General features: G+C 42.0%; 1 protein-coding gene across 2 annotated transcripts in view; it reads right to left on the reverse strand.

Moving 5' to 3' along the window:
- The window catches only part of lrba (LPS-responsive vesicle trafficking, beach and anchor containing), an 849,775-nt gene extending 832,318 nt beyond the window's left edge, over positions 1-17,457 (reverse strand). For both annotated transcript variants that reach the window (XM_063046460.1, XM_063046459.1), the window contains exon 1: positions 16,854-17,457. In XM_063046460.1, the coding sequence (XP_062902530.1) occupies positions 16,854-17,129 (276 nt within the window). In that variant the 5' untranslated portion in view covers positions 17,130-17,457. The remainder of the gene's footprint in view (positions 1-16,853) is intronic.
- Positions 17,458-19,119: the final 1,662 nt, after the last annotated feature.

Below are 19,119 nucleotides of genomic sequence, written 5' to 3' on the forward strand. Positions count from 1 at the left end.
ATTTCTTCAGGATCAAGGCGATCCTTCCAGAAACCATTAAAAGACAGGTGGTAAGCAATGGGTTCCTCCTCTTGTTTGGTTTCCTGGTTTTCCCGTCAGCCCTTTTAAGAGCTCCATTGATTCCCTTCTCCTTGTAGACACTCTGTAGGAACATCATGCATAATCGTCTTACTTCCCCAGGGAGACTCTCCAGGTCCAAAAGAGTTTATGCACGGTTAATCAAAGTAGAAGGAACCACTCTACATAGGGAAGCGTGATGGCGGCTGTTAATACTGAGTTATAAGTCAGTGTGAGCAGGTTTCCAATTGACACCATGTGCGAGGCTACCGTCAGTTTGTGTCGTATTAATGTCCAGGAACAGGAGTCATCCATTCTTCTCTATCTCCATTATAAACTGAATGTTTGGGTGCATACTGCTCAGATAGTTGGGGAGTGCCTGGAAGAAATGAGACCACACTACGAGGTGTCATCAGCATATCTGAAGCAGCATTTGGGGTGTATGGGCGATGAATTCAGATCCCTCTCCTCAAAGTCCTCCATTTAGAAATTAGCAACAGATGGCGACAAGGGTGATCCCATGGCCACGCCATCCTTTTGTTCAAAGTAGTTCCACTTAAAGAGGAAGTATGTTGATTTAAGGGTGTGTTCAAAAAGGTCACTGGTACCCTTATCAAACCATGACTGCAGAAGGACCAAACTGTCCTTAATGGGAACTCTCGTGAACAAGGACACCACACCAAACTGAGCATTGTGTCCTCCTGGATCAGCTGGATGTTGGTTATCGTTTTTACAAAGTCGATTGAATTCATGATAGGATGCTAACAGCTGTGAGGTAGTGAGTTGGAGAATAGCTCACTGACCAAAGGCCTGAGGGAAAAATTCTCCTTGGGCATCTTAGGGAGCCTGTAAGATCTTGGTGGTACCAGCGCCCAAGGAAGAAGTGTCTTGCATATGTCTACTGGCAGTCCAGATTTCCTCAGTAAAGCAGAGATCATCCTCACATTCGAATCCATGGGATGCTGCTTAGAACTCTGTAGGGGGATCATCCAGAATCTGTTGGACTTTCCTGTGATATTCCTCGGAGAACATCAGGACTGCTGCATTCTCTTTGTCTGCTGGTCACCTTGTCGATGCTTTGCCCAGTTTGAATGAGGACAATCCTTTCTGGGTCCAATGGTGGGGTGACTGCAGTTTATTTGGATAGTTTATCATATTTCCTCACCTGCCTTGCAATGTTCCTTCGGGAAACTAGTTCATCTTGGGCAGTGATGGACCTGTCAATGTATTCCTAATGACTAGGAGACAAGAGGGCTGACAATTCCAGCTGAGGAGACAGTAATCTGTTCGCATTGATGTCCACAGAGGATCTCATGTAATGGACATGCTCTCTAATCAATGCTTGGCTAGCTCGTTGTAGAATGTGTTTACCCTCCAGAGAAACTACCACAGAATGCAACCTCGCGAACTTCGGGATAACGTCTTTGTCCCCGCCTATTAGAAGAAAGCATAAAGGACATAGAAAGCGACAAATATTGTGGTGAACTTCCTCCCCATAGAGGTAAGTGAAATAAGACAATTACACATGATGTTCCTACAGAATGGCTACAAGGTGAAGGAAATCAGTCAGGCCCTTAATAGGGCTGACAGAAAAACCAGGAAACCTAACAACGAGGCACACATCCCTACTGCCTGTCTTGCCTATATTTCAACAGTCTCTGGAAGGATCGTCAAGTTCCTGAAGAAATAACGGATTAATACCATCTATAAACCCATAAGGAAGCTCAAATCACAACATAGGCAGGTCAAAGATGACCTGGGACTTAAGTCGGTTGGCGTTTCCAAGATTCCCTGTGATTGCAGAACAGCATACTGTATATCGGCCAGATGGGATGCGTGGTGAAAACCCACATCAAGGAGCACAGGTGTATCCATTTGGGTTACCCAGAGAAATTGGTGGTAGCAGAACACTGCTTTGGTAATGGTTGTAGAATTGACTTTGACAGCACAAAACTGTGCCCATGGCTTTTGAGACCGCATGGTAAAGGAAACCATTGAAATAAAACTAGGGCAAAAGAATTTTAAACAAGGATTAAGATTTCACTCCAAGTAAGAACTGGAATTTCATTGCAAACAAAGTGGGAGAGCGGCAACCTGGTTGGATGAGGAGTAACCAATCAGGAGGGATGGTCTACAGGGGTATAAATACCACTGGACTAGACTTACCAGGAATCATCTCTGAAAAAGATGGCAGAGTTTGTCATTGAAATGTCTTTTATAATCGATATCTCCACCCAGCTTGAAGCCCAAGAAGAATTTAAACTATAATGTTCTCTCCTGAACTACGGTCAATTGAATTCTTTGGGACCTTTAACCTTATCTTCAGGTCTTCCAGACTTGTTTAATTTTTTTGCTATTAAATGGTTAATTACTCTTACTTATCTTTATAAGTTAAACTTGAAAACGTCAAAGTTTTCTCACCACTCTGTAACATACCTGCTTTTTCTCTTTTAGAAACAATGTCTGTAAATATTTTTGACAAATATATAGAAGTTGAGATTTTCATAAAACACATACAAATTAAAAATACACAGCATCAGAACAACATGCTTGCATTACGAGGGAAGAGAAAAGATACAGCAGGATGTTGCCGGAGACAGGATAGGCAGGTTTTGTTTTTTTCTGGAGTGGAAGATGCTGCAGAGTAGTTGATAGAAGTCACACAAAGGACAACATTCAATGGTTCTAGTACTAAGATGAACTTCTCACAAATCTACTTTACTCTTTATTGTCCACCTGTACTGCACTTTCCCTGCAGTTGTTATACTTTATTCTGCATTGTTATTGCTTCATTTTGTATTCTCTCAATGCATTGTGAAATGAATTGTACTGTATGAACAGTATGCAAGACAAGCTTTTCACTGTACCTTAGGACATGTGAGAATAATGAACCAATTCCAAGATTATGACAATAGGAACCCTTCCTTATAAAAGGTGTGTAAAACTAGAAGTCATGGCTTTAGGGTAAGAGGCAGGAGTTTAAGAGGGGATCTGTGGAAGGCCTTTATCACTCAGTGGGTGGTTGGATTCAGGAACACATTGCCCAAGTGGGTGGAGGCAGATACTCTCACAACAATTAAGGATCTAAGAATTGAATCCCAAACCTCGTTGGACAGAGAAATATTTAAATCATGCTCCCAGGCAGTTCTAATTTTATCAAGGTCACTAACTTATCATGAGTAGTAGATATTAAACTTTTACCCAATGGGTTTGTACAAAGAAACAAGTCCACAACATTTTTTCCAGGCATCTCAGGAAAATTTGGTATTAAAGGGTTAATAAAATGTCTAATTTGAAGATATCTAAAGAAATGAGTATTAGGTAGGTTAAACTTTGCAGACAGTTGTTCAAAAGTTGCAAAACGATTGTCTATGAAAAGATCTTCAAAACGCCTGATGCTCTTTCTGTACCAAACATGAAATGTTAAGTCTTGCATAGAAGGTCGGAAAAGATGATTATGAAAGATAGGACTAGAGAGGGAGAAACCATAAAGACTAATGTTTTCTGAACTGAGCCCATATTCTCAGAGTATGTCTAATGAGAGGATTAACAAGGTTTGGGATTCGATTCTTAAAGTCAGTCAACTCAACCTCTTTATATGCTCGCCAGTGCCTTTTGTAGTTCAAGGTTGTACATAGGGGCTCATATGTCTACAGCCAAATTATCGCCGTTCTATTCTGATATTAGTCCCTTTTCTGACAAGTGTATGGTGGGCAAGGCTTCTCTTATCCACATGTATTGAGCTTGTCCCAGTTTGGAGAAATTTTGGAGAGATGTCTTTTTAACTTTATCCCATAGCCTTAATTGCCATTTAGAACCTAACCCTTTGATTGCTCTTTTTGGCATTTTGGGTGAAGTTGACACGAGTTTGAGTCCGACTAAACGCCGAACATTGTCTTTTGCTTCTCTTTTGGCCAGACGTTTAGGTCTTCTTAGGTGGAGAGATGTTGCCCCACCCACTCATGGTCAATGGCTTAGAGACATTATGTCCTGCTTAGACCTTAAAAAGATTCATTATTCACTTCTTAATTCGGACATAAAGTTCCATAAGGTGTGGAGTCCTTTTCTTGACTATTTTCATAACTCCTCTTTAGATTAAAGGTTTATCTTCCTTTTTCTTTCAGTGATTTAGTCCCTTCCAACTAGCTTTCTTTTTTGGTTAATTTTTATGGCTTTTTTTATGATGTGAAATATATTATAGTTTAGGTAGGCAATACACTTTTTTTTATATTCACAGCTCTGTGGCGACAAAAGCTCTGATCAACTTTTCTTTATATCATAATGGTTGGCTTGGAGTGCATAGTGGGAGGGTGGGGTGGAAACTAACTTTATATGATTTTATTTTGGGTGCTTTTTCTTTACTGTTATCAATTGTACATCGGACACATTAGTTTTGCACTGTATAAATCTCCTTTTCATTGGTGGGGTTTTTTGTTCCAATGTAGAAATTCATAATAACAATTAAGGATCTAGAAAAGCACTTGAATAACCAAGGTACAGAAGGAAATAGATCAAATGCTGGTAAGCAGGAATAGTAAATATGGTTACTTGATAGTTTAGATGAACATGATAGCCTAAAGACTAATTTCAGTGCTGTGTGACTGCATGAAATAGTTCAGTATTATTTATCACAACACAAAAACAATTAACAAGGTAAAACAATGATTACATTTTTCTTTCATGGACATAACAATTGTTCAGCTGGACAAGGGTAATGATGCCAGTAACATAGGATTAGAAACTAAGCTTGAGAGTACTAAAGTGTCAATGGAAAGGATACTATGTTTGTGTCTTCATGCCAGGTTGATGTGTGAGAAGCTAGAGACAAGGGATCAGAGCTGTACAGAAGGTATCTCAAAGCTCTAAGTAAATGTTATTATCAAAGTACATATATGTCACCACATACAACCCTGAGATTAATTTTCCTGTGGGCACACTCAGCAAAACTATAGAATAGCAATTTTCACAGGATCAATGGAAGATCAACCAGAGTGTGGAAGAAGACAAACTGTGCAACTGCAAATATAAATAAATAGCCATAAATAAAGAGAACATAATGAGATAAAGAGTCCTGAGGATCTCTAATGATAGATGTTGTTTTCCTACGACAGCATTTCATATAGATGTGCTCAATGGTTGGGAGGGCTTTACCCGTGATATACCAGGCTGAATCCACTATCTTCTGTATGATTTTCCATTCAAAGGCATTAGTGTTTTCCATACCACGCTGTGATGCAGCCAGTCAATATACTCTCCACTACACCGTTCTAGAAGTTTGTCAAAGTTTTAGATGTCATGCCGAATCTCCACATACTCCTAAGCAGAGGCACTGTCGCACTTTCTTCATAATTGTATTTACATGCTGAAGAGAAATTTGTATTTATGGGCAGAGGAATGCATCAACTGCTGTCAACAAAGCAAACAAAAAAGGAGGATCAGGGAGCCAGTAAGTTGTGACAAAAGGTGTTTATGGTTCATCCTTGCTCACCAAGACATTTCTGAAACTTTTTTTTTTGCAAAGCATAGCAAGGCCCTGAAGAATAATTTGTTGCCTAGGCAATGAGAGGCAGAAAAAAGTAGTGATACACATACAATCCTGTTCAAGAGTAGGGGGGCAGGAGTAAGGTTTTGGCAAAGGGATGGAAATTGAAAAGTTGAAAAAGGATCCAGGGCAAATCAACAGCCACATTACGGCAAATGAATCCCTTGACAAGTGCATTTCCAGGTAGTAAACTAATTGGGGATGTTTCTTATTTTTCACACTTAAAATTCAGTTTTATATCTGCTAATACCCCAATTATGCTTCTGAAGTACAAGGTCAAAAGTTAACTATTGTTTACAGTCTTGGCTCCTATCTGAAAGGCAAAATTATTTTTAGTATTTGTTTTATTTCAGATTTCAAGCACACACACAATGTTGATTTTGGGGATGCCAGTCTGGTTTTCCAGCAGTTCTGGTAGCTGACAATTCAGGACAAACATTAGGTCAATACTGAGGGACTCCTCCTCTCCAGGCCAAGCTTAAGGCAGCATTGTTACATTGGAACATTGATTGGTAGATTGACAAACAGCCCATGGAAAAAAAAATCAATTGACTATTTGCAGGTGAGGTTACTGATGCATAACGGAATGTATTATGACAGTTATATTAACAGACAGGTCACCAAGCCCCTGCAGCCTGCTTTACAATTAAGTATCATTACTAATCTTACTTGCAGTAACATTTCAACTACTTACCAAATTGTTCATCTGATACTGCCTTAGAAATATTTTAAGATTGTTTTCACTGGCCTTTATGGCAGAAAACTATTTTTTAAAAATCATGATTTTTAGAGAAATTCTGCCCATCTTAAATAGACGACCAATTATTTTTAAATAATTACCCCTAGTTTATGCTTCTCCCACAACAGGACATGTTCTATAATCTCTCTTTTCAAAACCATGCAGGATCTTCTGTGCTTCAACCAAATACCCTCTCATTTTTCAAACTCCAGCCACAAACACCATAGACCTAACCCTTTTGGGCAGATGTCCAGTAAAACTTTTCAGAACTGTTTACAGTGCATTAACATCCTTCCTTAGATGAGAAAATAACGTGCACAGTAACCCATTGATGATGCGTGTTTTGTACCTCTTTGAAAACATTTCAAAGCACTTTGCAACCAATGAATTACTTTTTAAATATAGTATATATATGCCTGGTTCCTCCACCCCCTACCCACCAATCTATGGCACTCATGATTTTTAAATACAAAAATTTAAACCTGAAAATTAAATACAAAACTAGAATCATATCAAACATAACTTACTATAGTGTTTGGCAACTTTATGGACAAGAATTTATATGACACCTTTCACAATCTCAGGAAATTACAAAATATTTTACAACCAATTAACTTTCAGTCCTGTCTCTCATTACATAATCCTACAGATAAAGGTACGAAAAGTATATTTTAATCCAGACAATTGCTTAAAAATCTATCAATGTAATTATAATGCCCAAGTCAGCTTACTATAGAAATTCCATTGGCTTTCTGCTCACTCTGTATAAACATGCTGTACACACAAAGGGATGTTCACCACTTGCCACATGCACAGTATTTTCATGCATTTTGGCAAAACCAAGCCCCAAGTGCTCCCAAATCAACCAAATTGCTTCATAGCTGCATGCTGTTGCCCAACACCAATACGATCATTTTAGTTTTATAATTAAGACAACAATCACTTGTAAAAGTTACTAGGACACCTCTCGCTTCTTCATTATTGAAGACATTTAGCTCATCAACCAGTGCTCAAACTGTGCTTTACTCAAACGTTTATGTCATCATGTCCACAAATGAGTATTGCCCATTCTAAACTTCCATTCAATTAACAATTCAATCTTAGGTTCCATTAATTCCATAGAACAGTCAACAGGTCCTCATTGAGCGGAATGAGGATGGTACAGCATGAAAGGGGGCTGATCATGCCACCAATCTGGCGAGCTACACTCACTTGTCCTCTGCCCACAGTACTGAAAATTCTTTCCCTTCAGAACACTGCTGCTAAATCTTCAGCCAGCTCAAAGAGTGAACTATTGGGGGTATTCTATAGGCCCCCTGGTAGCAGCAGAGATACAGAGGAGCAGATTGGGAGGCAGATTTTGGAAAGGTGCAAAAATAACAGGGTTGTTATCATGGGTGACTTTAACTTCCCTAATATTGATTGGCACCTGATTAGTTCCAAGGGTTTAGATGGGGCAGAGTTTGTTAAGTGTGTCCAGGATTCCTGTCACAGTATGTGGACAGGCCGACTAGGGGGAATGCCATACTAGATCTAGTACTAGGTAATGAACCGGGTCAGGTCACAGATCTCTCAATGGGTGAGCATCTGGGGGACAGTGACCACTGCTCCCTGACTTTTAGCATTATCATGGAAAAGGATAGAATCAGAGAGGACGGGAAAATTTTTAATTGGGGAAGGGCAAATTATGAGGCTATAAGGCTAGAACTTGCGGGTGTGAATTGGGATAATGTTTTTGCAGGGAAATGTACTATGGACATGTGGTCGATGTTTAGAGATCTCTTGCAGGACGTTAGGGATAAATTTGTCCCGGTGAGGAAGATAAAGATGGTAGGATGAAGGAACCATGGGTGACAAGTGAGGTGGAAAATCTAGTCAGGTGGAAGCAGGAAGCATACATGAGGTCTAGGAAGCAAGGATCAGATGGGTCTATTGAGGAATATAGGGAAGCAAGAAAGGAGCTTAAGAAGGGGCTGAGAAGAGCAAGAAGGGGGCATGAGAAGGCCTTGGCGAGCAGGGCAAAGGAAAACCCCAAGCCATTCTTCAATTATGTGAAGAAAAAAAGGATGACAGGAGTGAAGGTAGGACCATTTAGAGATAAAGGTGGGAAGATGTGCCTGGAGGCTGTGGAAGTGAGCGAGGTCCTCAATGAATACTTCTCTTCTGTATTCGCCAATGAGAGGGAACTTGATGGTGAGGACAGTATGAGTGAGGTTGATGCTCTGGAGCATGTTGATATTAAGGAGAGGTGGTGTTGGAGTTGTTAAAATATATTAGGACAGTTAAGTCCCCGAGGCCTGATGGAATATTCCCCAGGCTGCTCCACGAGGCGAGGGAAGAGATTCCTGAGCCTCTGGCTAGGATCTTTATGTCCTCGTTGTCCATGGGAATGGTACCGGAGGATTGGAGGGAGGCAAATGTTGTCCCCTTGTTCAAAAAAGGTAGTAGGGATAGTCCGGGTAATTATAGACCAGTGAGCCTTACGCCTGTGGTGGGAAAGCGGTTGGAAAAGATTCTTAGAGATAGGATCTATGCGCATTTAGAGAAACATGATCTGATCAGGGACAGTCAGCCTGGCTTTGTGAAGGGCAGATCGTGTCTAACAAGCCTGATAGAGTTCTTTGAGGAGGTGACCAGGCATATAGATGAGGGTAGTGCAGTGGATGTGATCTATATGGATTTTGGTAAGGCATTTGACAAGGTTCCACACGGTAGGCTTATTCAGAAGGTCAGAAGGCATGGGATCCAGTGAAGTTTGGCCAGGTGGATTCAGAATTGGCTTGCCTGCAGAAGGCAGAGGGTGGTGGTGGAGGGAGTACATTCAGATTGGAGGATTGTGACTAGTGGTGTCCCACAAGGATCGGTTCTGGGACCTCTACTCTTCATGATTTTTATTAACAACCTGGATGTTGGGATAGAAGGGTGGGTTGGCAAGTTTGCAGACGACACAAAGGTTGGTGGTGTTGTAGGTAGTGTAGAGGATTGTCGAAGACTGCAGAGAGACATTGATAGGATGCAGAAGTGGTCTGAGAAGTGGCAGATGGAGTTCAACCCAGAGAAGTGTGAAGTGGTACACTTTGGAAGGACAAACTCCAAGGCAGAGTACAAAGTAAATGGCAGGATACTTGGCAGTGTGGAGGAACAGAGGGCTCTGGGGGTACATGTCCACAACTGAAAGTTGCCTCACAGGCAGATAGGGTAGTTAAGGAAGCTTATGGGGTGTTAGCTTTCATAAGTCGAGGGATAGAGTTTAAGAGTCGCGATGTAATGATGCAGCTCTATAAAACTCTGGTTAGGCCACACCTGGAGTACTGTGGCCAGTTCTGGTCGCCCCTCTATAGGAAGGATGCAGAAGCATTGGAAAGGGTACAGAGGAGATTTACCAGGATGCTGCCTGGTTTAGAAAGTATGGATTATGATCAGAGATTAAGGGAGCTAGGGCTTTACTCTTTGGAGAGAAGGAGGATGAGAGGAGACATGATAGAGGTGTACAAGATAATAAGAGGAATAGATAGAGTGGATAGCCAGTGCCTCTTCCCCAGGGCACCGCTGCTCAATACAAGAGGACGTGGCTTTAAGGTAGGGATGGGAAGTTCAAGGGGGATATTCGAGGAAGGTTTTTTACTCAGAGTGGTTGGTGCGTGGAATGCACTGCCCGAGTCAGTGGTGGAGGCAGATACACTAGTGAAGTTTAAGAGACCACAAGACAGGTGTATGGAGGAATTTAAGGTGGGGGGTTATATGGGAGGCAGGGTTTGAGGGTTGGTACAACATTATGGGCCGAAGGGCCTGTACTGTGCTGTACTATTCTATGTACTATGTTCTATGAACTCCAACCTGAAGAATTATGTGAAAATCATTTTCTTCTTGCTAGTATTGCTTATTTTGCAAAACATTTATCTCAAAGCACTTTTAACTCAGTCTAGTTATTGTATTTCCCTGCTCCCTCACTATCCCCCACTGGTGTGAAGTGAGTGTGCAAATTAAATACTGGAATCTTACTGAAATCAGATTTTGCTTTCAAAAACCCATGAAACTTAGCTGGATTTTTTTTTTTTAAAAACATGATACGGTATTTCTTCATTTTATATTTCAGCACTTTCCATACTAGTGATGTTAAGGCTACAAATTAGTAACCCTGGTTTTATCTTTCTCTTCCTTTTTCCCCAATAGCAGAGTCACATCTGTGACCTTCCAATGTTCAAGAATTGAACCTGAATCTATTAAATTTAACAATGTGATACCACTCTGTTAACTTCTTTGCGATACAAAAAATCAGAATCCTAGAATCCAACTTTTCAGTCTCACCATCTTATTCAGCATCCGAGTTTAATTAATACAAATTTTCTTCAGTTTCCCATTCTTACTGGACTCTTAGTTTTTAGTACTTCTGAAAAATAACTGAAAATCAATAGTTTAACCTTGTTGGTGGGAAGCATCCTGGAAACAATGATCAGGAATGGAATTAGCAGTCAATTAAACAAATAAGACCCCAAGACATAGGAAGAGGATTAGGCCATTCAGCCATCACGTCTACTCCACTATTCCAATCTGGCTGATTTATTATTTCTCTTAATTCCATTCTTCTGCCTTCCATAACCTTTGATGCACTGACTAACCAAGAACCTATCAACCTCTGTTTTAAATATACTCAATGGCTTGGCCTTCACGCCATCCTTGGCAATAAATTCCACAGGCTGACCACCCATTGGCTAAAGAAATTCCTCCGTGATTCAGTTCTAAATGGACAACTCTCTATTCTGAGGATGTGCCCTCTGGTCCAAGACTCACCCACTACAGGAAACACACTCTCTACGTCCACTCTAGGCCTTTCAATATTCAATAGGTCTCAATGCAAAATCTCCTCATTCTTCTAAACTCCAGCGAGTACGAGCCCAGAGCAAACAAATGTTCCTCATACATTAACCCTTTCATTCCTGGAAACATTCTTGTGAACCTCCTCTGGAGCCTCTGTAACGCCAGCACACCTTTTCTTACATAAGGGACCAAAAGCTGCTCAAAATACTACAAATGCAGTCTGACCAATGCCTTACAAAGCCACAGCAGTATATCCTTGCTCTTATATTCTAGGCATCTCAAAATGAATGCTAAAATTTAATTTGCCTTCCTTCCCACCAACTCAACCAGCAGGTTTGAGTGCATTGATAAGAGAAAGCCTGCAATGATTTGCTGACAGATGAAATTTAATGTTATTTAATGTAATTTTCTACATCTTTATAAATGAGAGATAAGAATCAAAAGGAACAATATAAAGGACACAATTCTAAAAATGCTTTAAGAACAAAGATCCAGGTATATATATCCACTTAATGACCTTAATTTAAAAAAGCAAGGTCTTGGTGAGGCATATCAGGATGGACTTAAAGAAAGTCATATTTCACTCATTTACCAAGTCCTTTGAAAACGTGGTGGAATAGATGCAGGAGCTTCAATGATACAGGTATTTTATTGCCATGTATACCATGATACAGTGAAAAGCTGTTTTGCATACTGTTTATACTGAGCACATAGTGCACTGAGCTAGATAAGGCAAAACAATAACAATACAGAACAAAAGCGACTGAAAAAGTGCAGTGTGGGTAAATGATCATCAAGAGTGAGACTGTGAGGCCAAGGAGCCATCTTATTGTACAAGAGGTCCATTCAAGAGTTTGACAACAATGGAATAAAAGCTGCCCTCGAGTCTAGTGGCATGCACTTTAAGGCTTTTGTATCTTCTGCCTGATGGGAGTGGGGAGAAGAGAGAATGACTAGGCTAGGTACGGTCTTGCAATTATGCTAGCTGCTTTACTGAGGAAATAATAGAGTCCACAGAGCAGTGGCTGGTTCCCATGATGCGCTTCTTCCAGTCAAGTTGATGCTAGGTTAGTTTTCTAAGACGTGGCTCAGATTTAGTTGTTCCTAAGGTCCGTGGGGATGTTTGGGCGACTGAGAGGAGAGCCAGGGTCAGGTTAGGGTTTCAGAATAGGGATGAGGGAAGTCAGAAGTCAGGCCAGACTCCAGGTCTCCTCTCCAGTTTCGAAGGCCAAAGACGTGGACATGTGATGAAGCACATTCGTTGTCAAATGGCAGGCCAGCAGACCAGTGAGGACAAGGGATGCTGTGCCTCACCACCCCAGGTTAGTGAGTCATCAACGGGTCCTGGGATCAGAGTTCTATGCAGGCAGCAGGCACGAAGGCTATTGGCTCCCTGGTATATGGATTTGCAAGACTGGAGGTCAAGGCCTAGTGTTTAGGATCCTGTCATCAGCAAGTATGGAGTTCAAAATCCTCATTCATCATCATTGGACAGTCCTAGGATCGATACTGAAGATCGAAGGTTAATCCGAAGTCCAAAGTCAAGGCCCAATGGCCGAAGCCCCATCCCCACCCCAGTCTGAGAATCCACTAGGGAATTCAAAGACCAATGTCTGCAAATCTGAGAGTCCAACGGAGACTGGAAGCTGAAGACTGGAGACTGCCTGTCCTGGGGTTAGAGAACTTTGTACGTGAGTGGGAGGGAGGAACATGGCTTGTTTTACTGTTGTTGTTTTGATGCTTGTCGTGTTTTGTTGGTTTTTTTTCCCATTCTGAGTTATTCTGCCAAGCACTGTGAGCATACTACGGGTCTGGAATACAAGGCAACACATCTTTGGAATGCCCCCCAGCACATCCACAGGTTGTGTTGATTCTTAACGCAAACAACACATTTCACTGTTTTCACGTACATGTGATAATCTGCATCTGAACTGCAAGATTTTGAAACTTAACAGTCATCGTAAATGAAGGTTGAGCACATGGATGGGGGCTGGGGGTGAATATACCAGGACAGCAGAAATATTGCTTAACATTCATAAATCAAAAAATAAGGAGAAATTGGTCTTAAGCTGGCACACTGTTGCAAATGTTCCAAGTTTGCTGATGTTGCAAATCTAACTGGGATTGCAAGATGGCAAGAGGATACAGGTAGGGGGGGGAGGGGGAGGGGGAGGGGAGGGGGAGGGGGAGGGGGAGGGGGAGGGGGAGGGGGAGGGGGAGGGGAGGGGAGGGGGAGGGGGAGGGGGAGGGGGAGGGGGAGGGGGAGGGGGAGGGAACAAGGCACGTGGAATATAATGTGGAAAAATGTGTAGTCATCCAACTTCACTTGCAAAGCAGAAAAGCTGAGTATTTTCAGAATCAGGTTTAATATCGCCGGCATAGTATATGTAATGAAATTTGTTGCTTTGCAGCAGCACAATACATTACTGTAATAAAAACTATCATTGAAGTATATATAAAAATGTTAACAAGAGGTGCAAAAAGAGGGGAAAATACTGAGGAAGTGTTCATGGTTCATTGCCCATTCAGAAATTGGAAGTCAGAGAGGAAGAAGCTGCTCCTAAAACATTGAGCATGCGTATGCAAACTCCTGAACATCCTTCTTGATGGTAGCAAAGAGAAGGCAGCATGTCCTGAGTGAGGGAGGCCCTTAAATATGGATGCAGCCTTTCTGAGGCATCATCTTTTGAAGATGCCCTGGATGCTGAGAAGCTAATGGAGTTTAAAGCTTTCTGCAGCCTTTCCCAATCCTATGCAGGGGCACAACCAGTTAGAATACTCTCCACAGTACATCTATAGGAAATTTGCAAGTATTTTTTGTGTCATATCAATTCTCCTCAAACTCTTAATAAAATATAACCACTGTCATGTCACCTTCGTAACTGCATCAACATGTCGGCCAAAGATAGATTCTTAAAGATTGTGATACCCTGGAACTTGAAACTGCTCACCCTTTCCACTGCCAATCCTTCAATGAGCACTGGGGTGTCTCCCCTCGACTTAACCTTCCTGAAGTCCACAATTAATTTCTTGGTCTTACTGACACTGAGTGCAATGCTGTTGCCACGATACCACGTACCAGCTGATCTATCTACCTGTACACCACCTCATCATCATCTGAAATTCTGCCAACAATAGCTGTGTCATCAGCAAATTTATAGATGGTTTGAGCTGTGCCTAGCCACAGTAGCAGGAGTAGAGCAATGGACTAAGCATGCATTCCTGAGGTGTACCAGTGTTGATCGTCAGCGAGGAGGAGTTATTTCCGATTTGCACACAGTGTGCTCTTCCGGGAAGGAAGTCAAGTTGCAGACAGAGGTACAGAGGCCTAGGTTTTAAAGCTTTTTGATTAGAACTAAGAGTATGATTGTTTTCAACATTGAGCTGTAGTCAATAAACAGCAGCCTAACTCAAGCATTACTATTGTCCAGGCTAACTGGAGAGCCAGTGAGATTTCATCTGCTGCACACCCATTGTGGTGGTAGACAAACTGCAGCCGATCCACATCCTTATTTAGACAGGAATTCAATCCAGCCATGACCAGCCTCTCAAAACACTTCGTCACAGTAGATGCGAGTCCCACTGGGTGATAATTGTTGAGGCAGCTGAACCTGCTCTTCTTGAGCAATAGTAGGATTTTTCAAGAGAATGTAAAACATTGAACTTTAAGGTACCAGATCATCCCTATTCACAGGTGAAATAAAGCCAATACATAGGTGCAGCAAGTCAACTACAAAGCAAATGGCATGTTGGTGTTTTTATGAAAGGGTTTAAGTACACGAGTCAAGAAGTCTTTCTGTAGTTATATAGGATCTAAGCAAGATCACACACGGTGTACTCTATATAGCATTGGGCTAATCTAAATAAGGATATACTTGCCAAACAGAAAGTAAAACCAAGCTTCATTATACTTTATGACTTCTAACATGGCTTGTTTTTCATACTAACAAATGAAAGTCAAGGCCTGTATTCTCCAGAGTTCAGATGACAAATCTGATTGAAGCAAGTCTGTAGAGGGCTCACTAGGGTGAGCTTGTCCCCTATCCAAGGAGTCGAGTACAAGCAATCACAGTCTCAGAATGAGAGAAAGGCCACAAGATGAGAAATTTCTTTTTTCAGGTCTGTAACCGCTACATCTCATCCACATTTGCTTGATTGTCTGAAAGTTCAACATCTCATTCCAGCATTCTTTTTGACAAATGACAAGCACAAATTTGAGTCTCACTATTTAGACAGCACATCAGGATCATGAACAGTGCAACTTAACATATAATGGATGTCCACATTACTGCAACTAACATAGCCAAATAATGCATCCACATTGCAGGTATACCCTAATAAATAATATACCCTCCCTTAATGTCACCCATGCTTCAACATGAACTCCATTTGCATGCTTACAGTTGGGATTCACATAAATTTTAAAAAGTTATAATGTAGATATCATATTGCGGTTTCAACATTTTGCTCTTTCAGTTGTTACCCAAATACTGTGCAACAATACTTAAGTAAATTAATACTCCTAGCTAACATGTCATATTAGCAAAAGAGTATCAAATCTTTAAACGATATAACTTTTATTTAGCCTCAGTTAGCTATATTTTGACTGATATTTGCTCAGAACATGTAACAAGGGAGATTTCAGCACATTCTTCATAATTTGTGTTGCTGTATCAATCCAGGGATTTATCCTACCCCCAAAAATAATTAATTGCTGGGAAGTACTGATAAAAATTTGCATTGAGCAAAATCAATTCAAAACCCAAAACAAAATAAAATTACCATGGCACAAGAAAATTCTCAAACATGCAATTATATTATACATTTCAAAATATTGGCATAAAGGTGCCACATGCCACAAAATGTTGAATCAATGCACAGTGGTTATCAGGCAAATAATGGAGAGATTTGAACTGACAGTCCAGTTCAAAGCTCACCATAGTCTACTAAATTTAAAACAAATTAGAATTTAAAAGAAAATTAACTATTAATAATGATGACCACATAACTTCAGGAGTGTTACAAGAAACTATTTGGTTCACCAATGCCCTTAGGCAGAGTGCATGGTCTTTTCTCTATATGACAGTAGACCAACAGCAACGTGACAAACTCTGAAATGGCCTAGTAAACCACTCATTCAAGAATTAGCAAGTGATTACTCTGACAGCAACATGATAAAAACTAAAAATCCATGAAAAAAATAAAAACTTAACACTTAGCAATCTGAACACCTTCCTTTTCAGACTGGACCTACATGTAACAACCCGATATTACCTACTTTCAATAAACTGAAGACTTGCACATCGTGGTGCGATTTGGAATTTCACTTCCGCGTCTATAGTCCCCACAGACCTCAGCATGATGCCAAGGACAAGACCTTATTTAGCACGCGACCCATCCTTCAAACACCCAAAGAATGCAACTGGTGAACTCAATTAACAAAAAAATAAGCGTTGTACAATTCCTCATATCGCTGCGCTATGCAACAAGCAAGCGTCTGCATAAGGCTCCTCCAAAACTTTCCAACGCGAATATTTCATTAGCACAAGCGAATAACCAAAATAAAGCACAGCAGGTTCCTACGTTTTCAATTGGAAATGTAAACATGGAAGTAATGCATGTAGTAAACGTCCAAGTGGATAACTGCGTGACTAATTGAGGCTGTCGGGGAGGGGGGAGGGGGTCATACTCTCTTACCAGGTTAAATATGGTTTCCACGATGTCTCGGTTGGTCACTTCGCCGGCCTTTAAGAGACTTGTCAACACTGCGAATTTCATCCTGATCCCTCGAATAGGTAGAGAAGGGTTGAGGCCCAGGGAAGCAGCCGCGTCGGCACCTGATGAGGTGTTCCTGCTGGTGTGGGGAAGAGTGACTTGCCTCTCATCCACTGTCTGCTGCCCGGGCACGGCTGCAAGTGTCGACTGGCCTCCCCTGCCGTCGGCGGGCTGTGGATTGCCGAACACATTCGACATGACGATCTACTCAAAGAACAGGTAGGCAAACGGATGAAGGGAGACGACTGGAGACTGCCACCGACGAACAACTTAGCGGCGCACGGCGAGCCGAGCTCGGCTGCTGCCCCGAGACTGCTCTGCTGCGCTCTCCGTCTGTCCCGAGCCGGGCCCACTCACTCGCTCTCCACTCCGGCACCTCACGGCTCTGATGCTCATACACGCTCCGGGTCAGATAGTTTTTAAAAAAAAACAAAGTTAAAAAGGAGCTCCGAGGACGAAACGGGCAGATTCTCTTCCTCGTTCCTCAGCCTAGCGCCGCCATGACAGCGTCAAACCATCGGCTCCAGCTTCCGATGACGCGCTCGAGGTAAACGCGCGCGGGGCGGGAGGGAGTGCGCCTGCGCACGGGGTGTGGATTGGCTGGCCGGCCGCTCAGGTGTTCCGACAGGTAAAGATGGAGGTGAGTGTTGGGGGGGGGGGTGGGGTTGGGCGCTGGAGGTGGAAGCTGAAGGACTGCAAGGACAGAGGGGATGTGAGAGCAGAGCCCGGCGAGTGAACAGGAAAGATAAGACTAGGGAAGGACCGTGGCGCTCACGTACTCGTCGCGGCAAGTCACTCGCAGCGCCATCTGCTGCGCTGGGAGACTTTCCAATCATAAACTCAATTTGGATGGTAAAGTTAGCTCCAATTGCATAGGCAAATGTTTTGCTTTTGCTCGTATTTGGAATGTGAACTTCAAAAAAAAAATCGGAAAGGTGATCCATTTTACAGCTGGCAGTATCAATGAAGAAAAAGAAGTTTGAAGTTTCGGGTTTGGGGGTCATTCATCAGAGGTGGTTTGAAGGACTTTCAGAGGAAGGTTGTTGGATGACATTTAGAAACAACATTTCGACTTCAGTAACAAATTCAGCATTAAGATAGTGGGAGCCAATGCATATCAACGAAATAAGCGGAAATAAGAGGGAATGTAGAATTGGATGAGCAGAATTTTACAGTGACAAGTAGGCCAGATAATTGGTGGTAATAAAAGTGTAGTAGCACTTTATACAACATACCTAGATGGTCTTAATTCATAGTAAACCCAAAATACTAACTTCTGCTTTTTACCCCCACAGGAGTTTATTTCGATTGAAAGTACTTTTATTGTCAAAGTATATATGCAGCATACAACCCTAAGACTCGTCTTCCCCCCGCCCCACCCCGACAAACACTAAACAGAGAAAACCACGGAACCTGTTCAAAGAAAAACATCACCCCCCCCACACACACACACACAACAAATTGTGCTAACAGCAACAAAAAAGAGCAAAAAAACACAAAATCAATTGAGTCCAGACATATTCAGTTCAGCTCAGTGTTCGTTATCTGCAGACCACCCCGATTCAAAATCACCAAAAATAGCAACAGAGAGTGACCAGAAACACGTCATAACATGAACTACAGAGTCCAACCCACAAACCGTGTCGATCAAACCTTGCCCTAGACCCAGAACACTGGCACCATCAAAGGAGAGGGGGACCATCAAACGCAGGACCATCTCCAGCAGAGAGGGAGAGAGAGACTGAGACTGACTGACTATGACACACAGACACCTTCTCCGGCAGCAGAGTGAGAGGCTGTTAGATGTCAATTAACACCCCCTCGCCTTTTGCACTTGCCTCAATGATTTCAATCTTCCTTGGCATTTTAATGGGCAGAATCGATGAGAAATGGAGTTGATCATGGGCTTGCAACCCGTCTCCAGGCTTTTGGGCCTCATGGAATACCCTCAGAAACAGACATCAGGTTCATGCCAGCTCCCAGGGGAGCAATTCCATTCATCTCATTACTCTTTCCTTGTTGCCCTGTTCTCCAGTGACATTCTCTCACATATACCCATTGTCTCCCCTTTGACTCGTCACCATTTTCCTATAGTAAGGGGTAATTTTTGGGATGTGGGAGGAAATTAAAACAGTCGGAGGAAACCCATACAGTCACAAAAAGAATGCAAATTCAGTCCCGCAGTTGT

The sequence above is a fragment of the Mobula hypostoma genome, chromosome 4 (genome assembly GCF_963921235.1).
Source record: "Mobula hypostoma chromosome 4, sMobHyp1.1, whole genome shotgun sequence".
Taxonomy (NCBI): Eukaryota; Metazoa; Chordata; class Chondrichthyes; order Myliobatiformes; family Myliobatidae; genus Mobula; species Mobula hypostoma.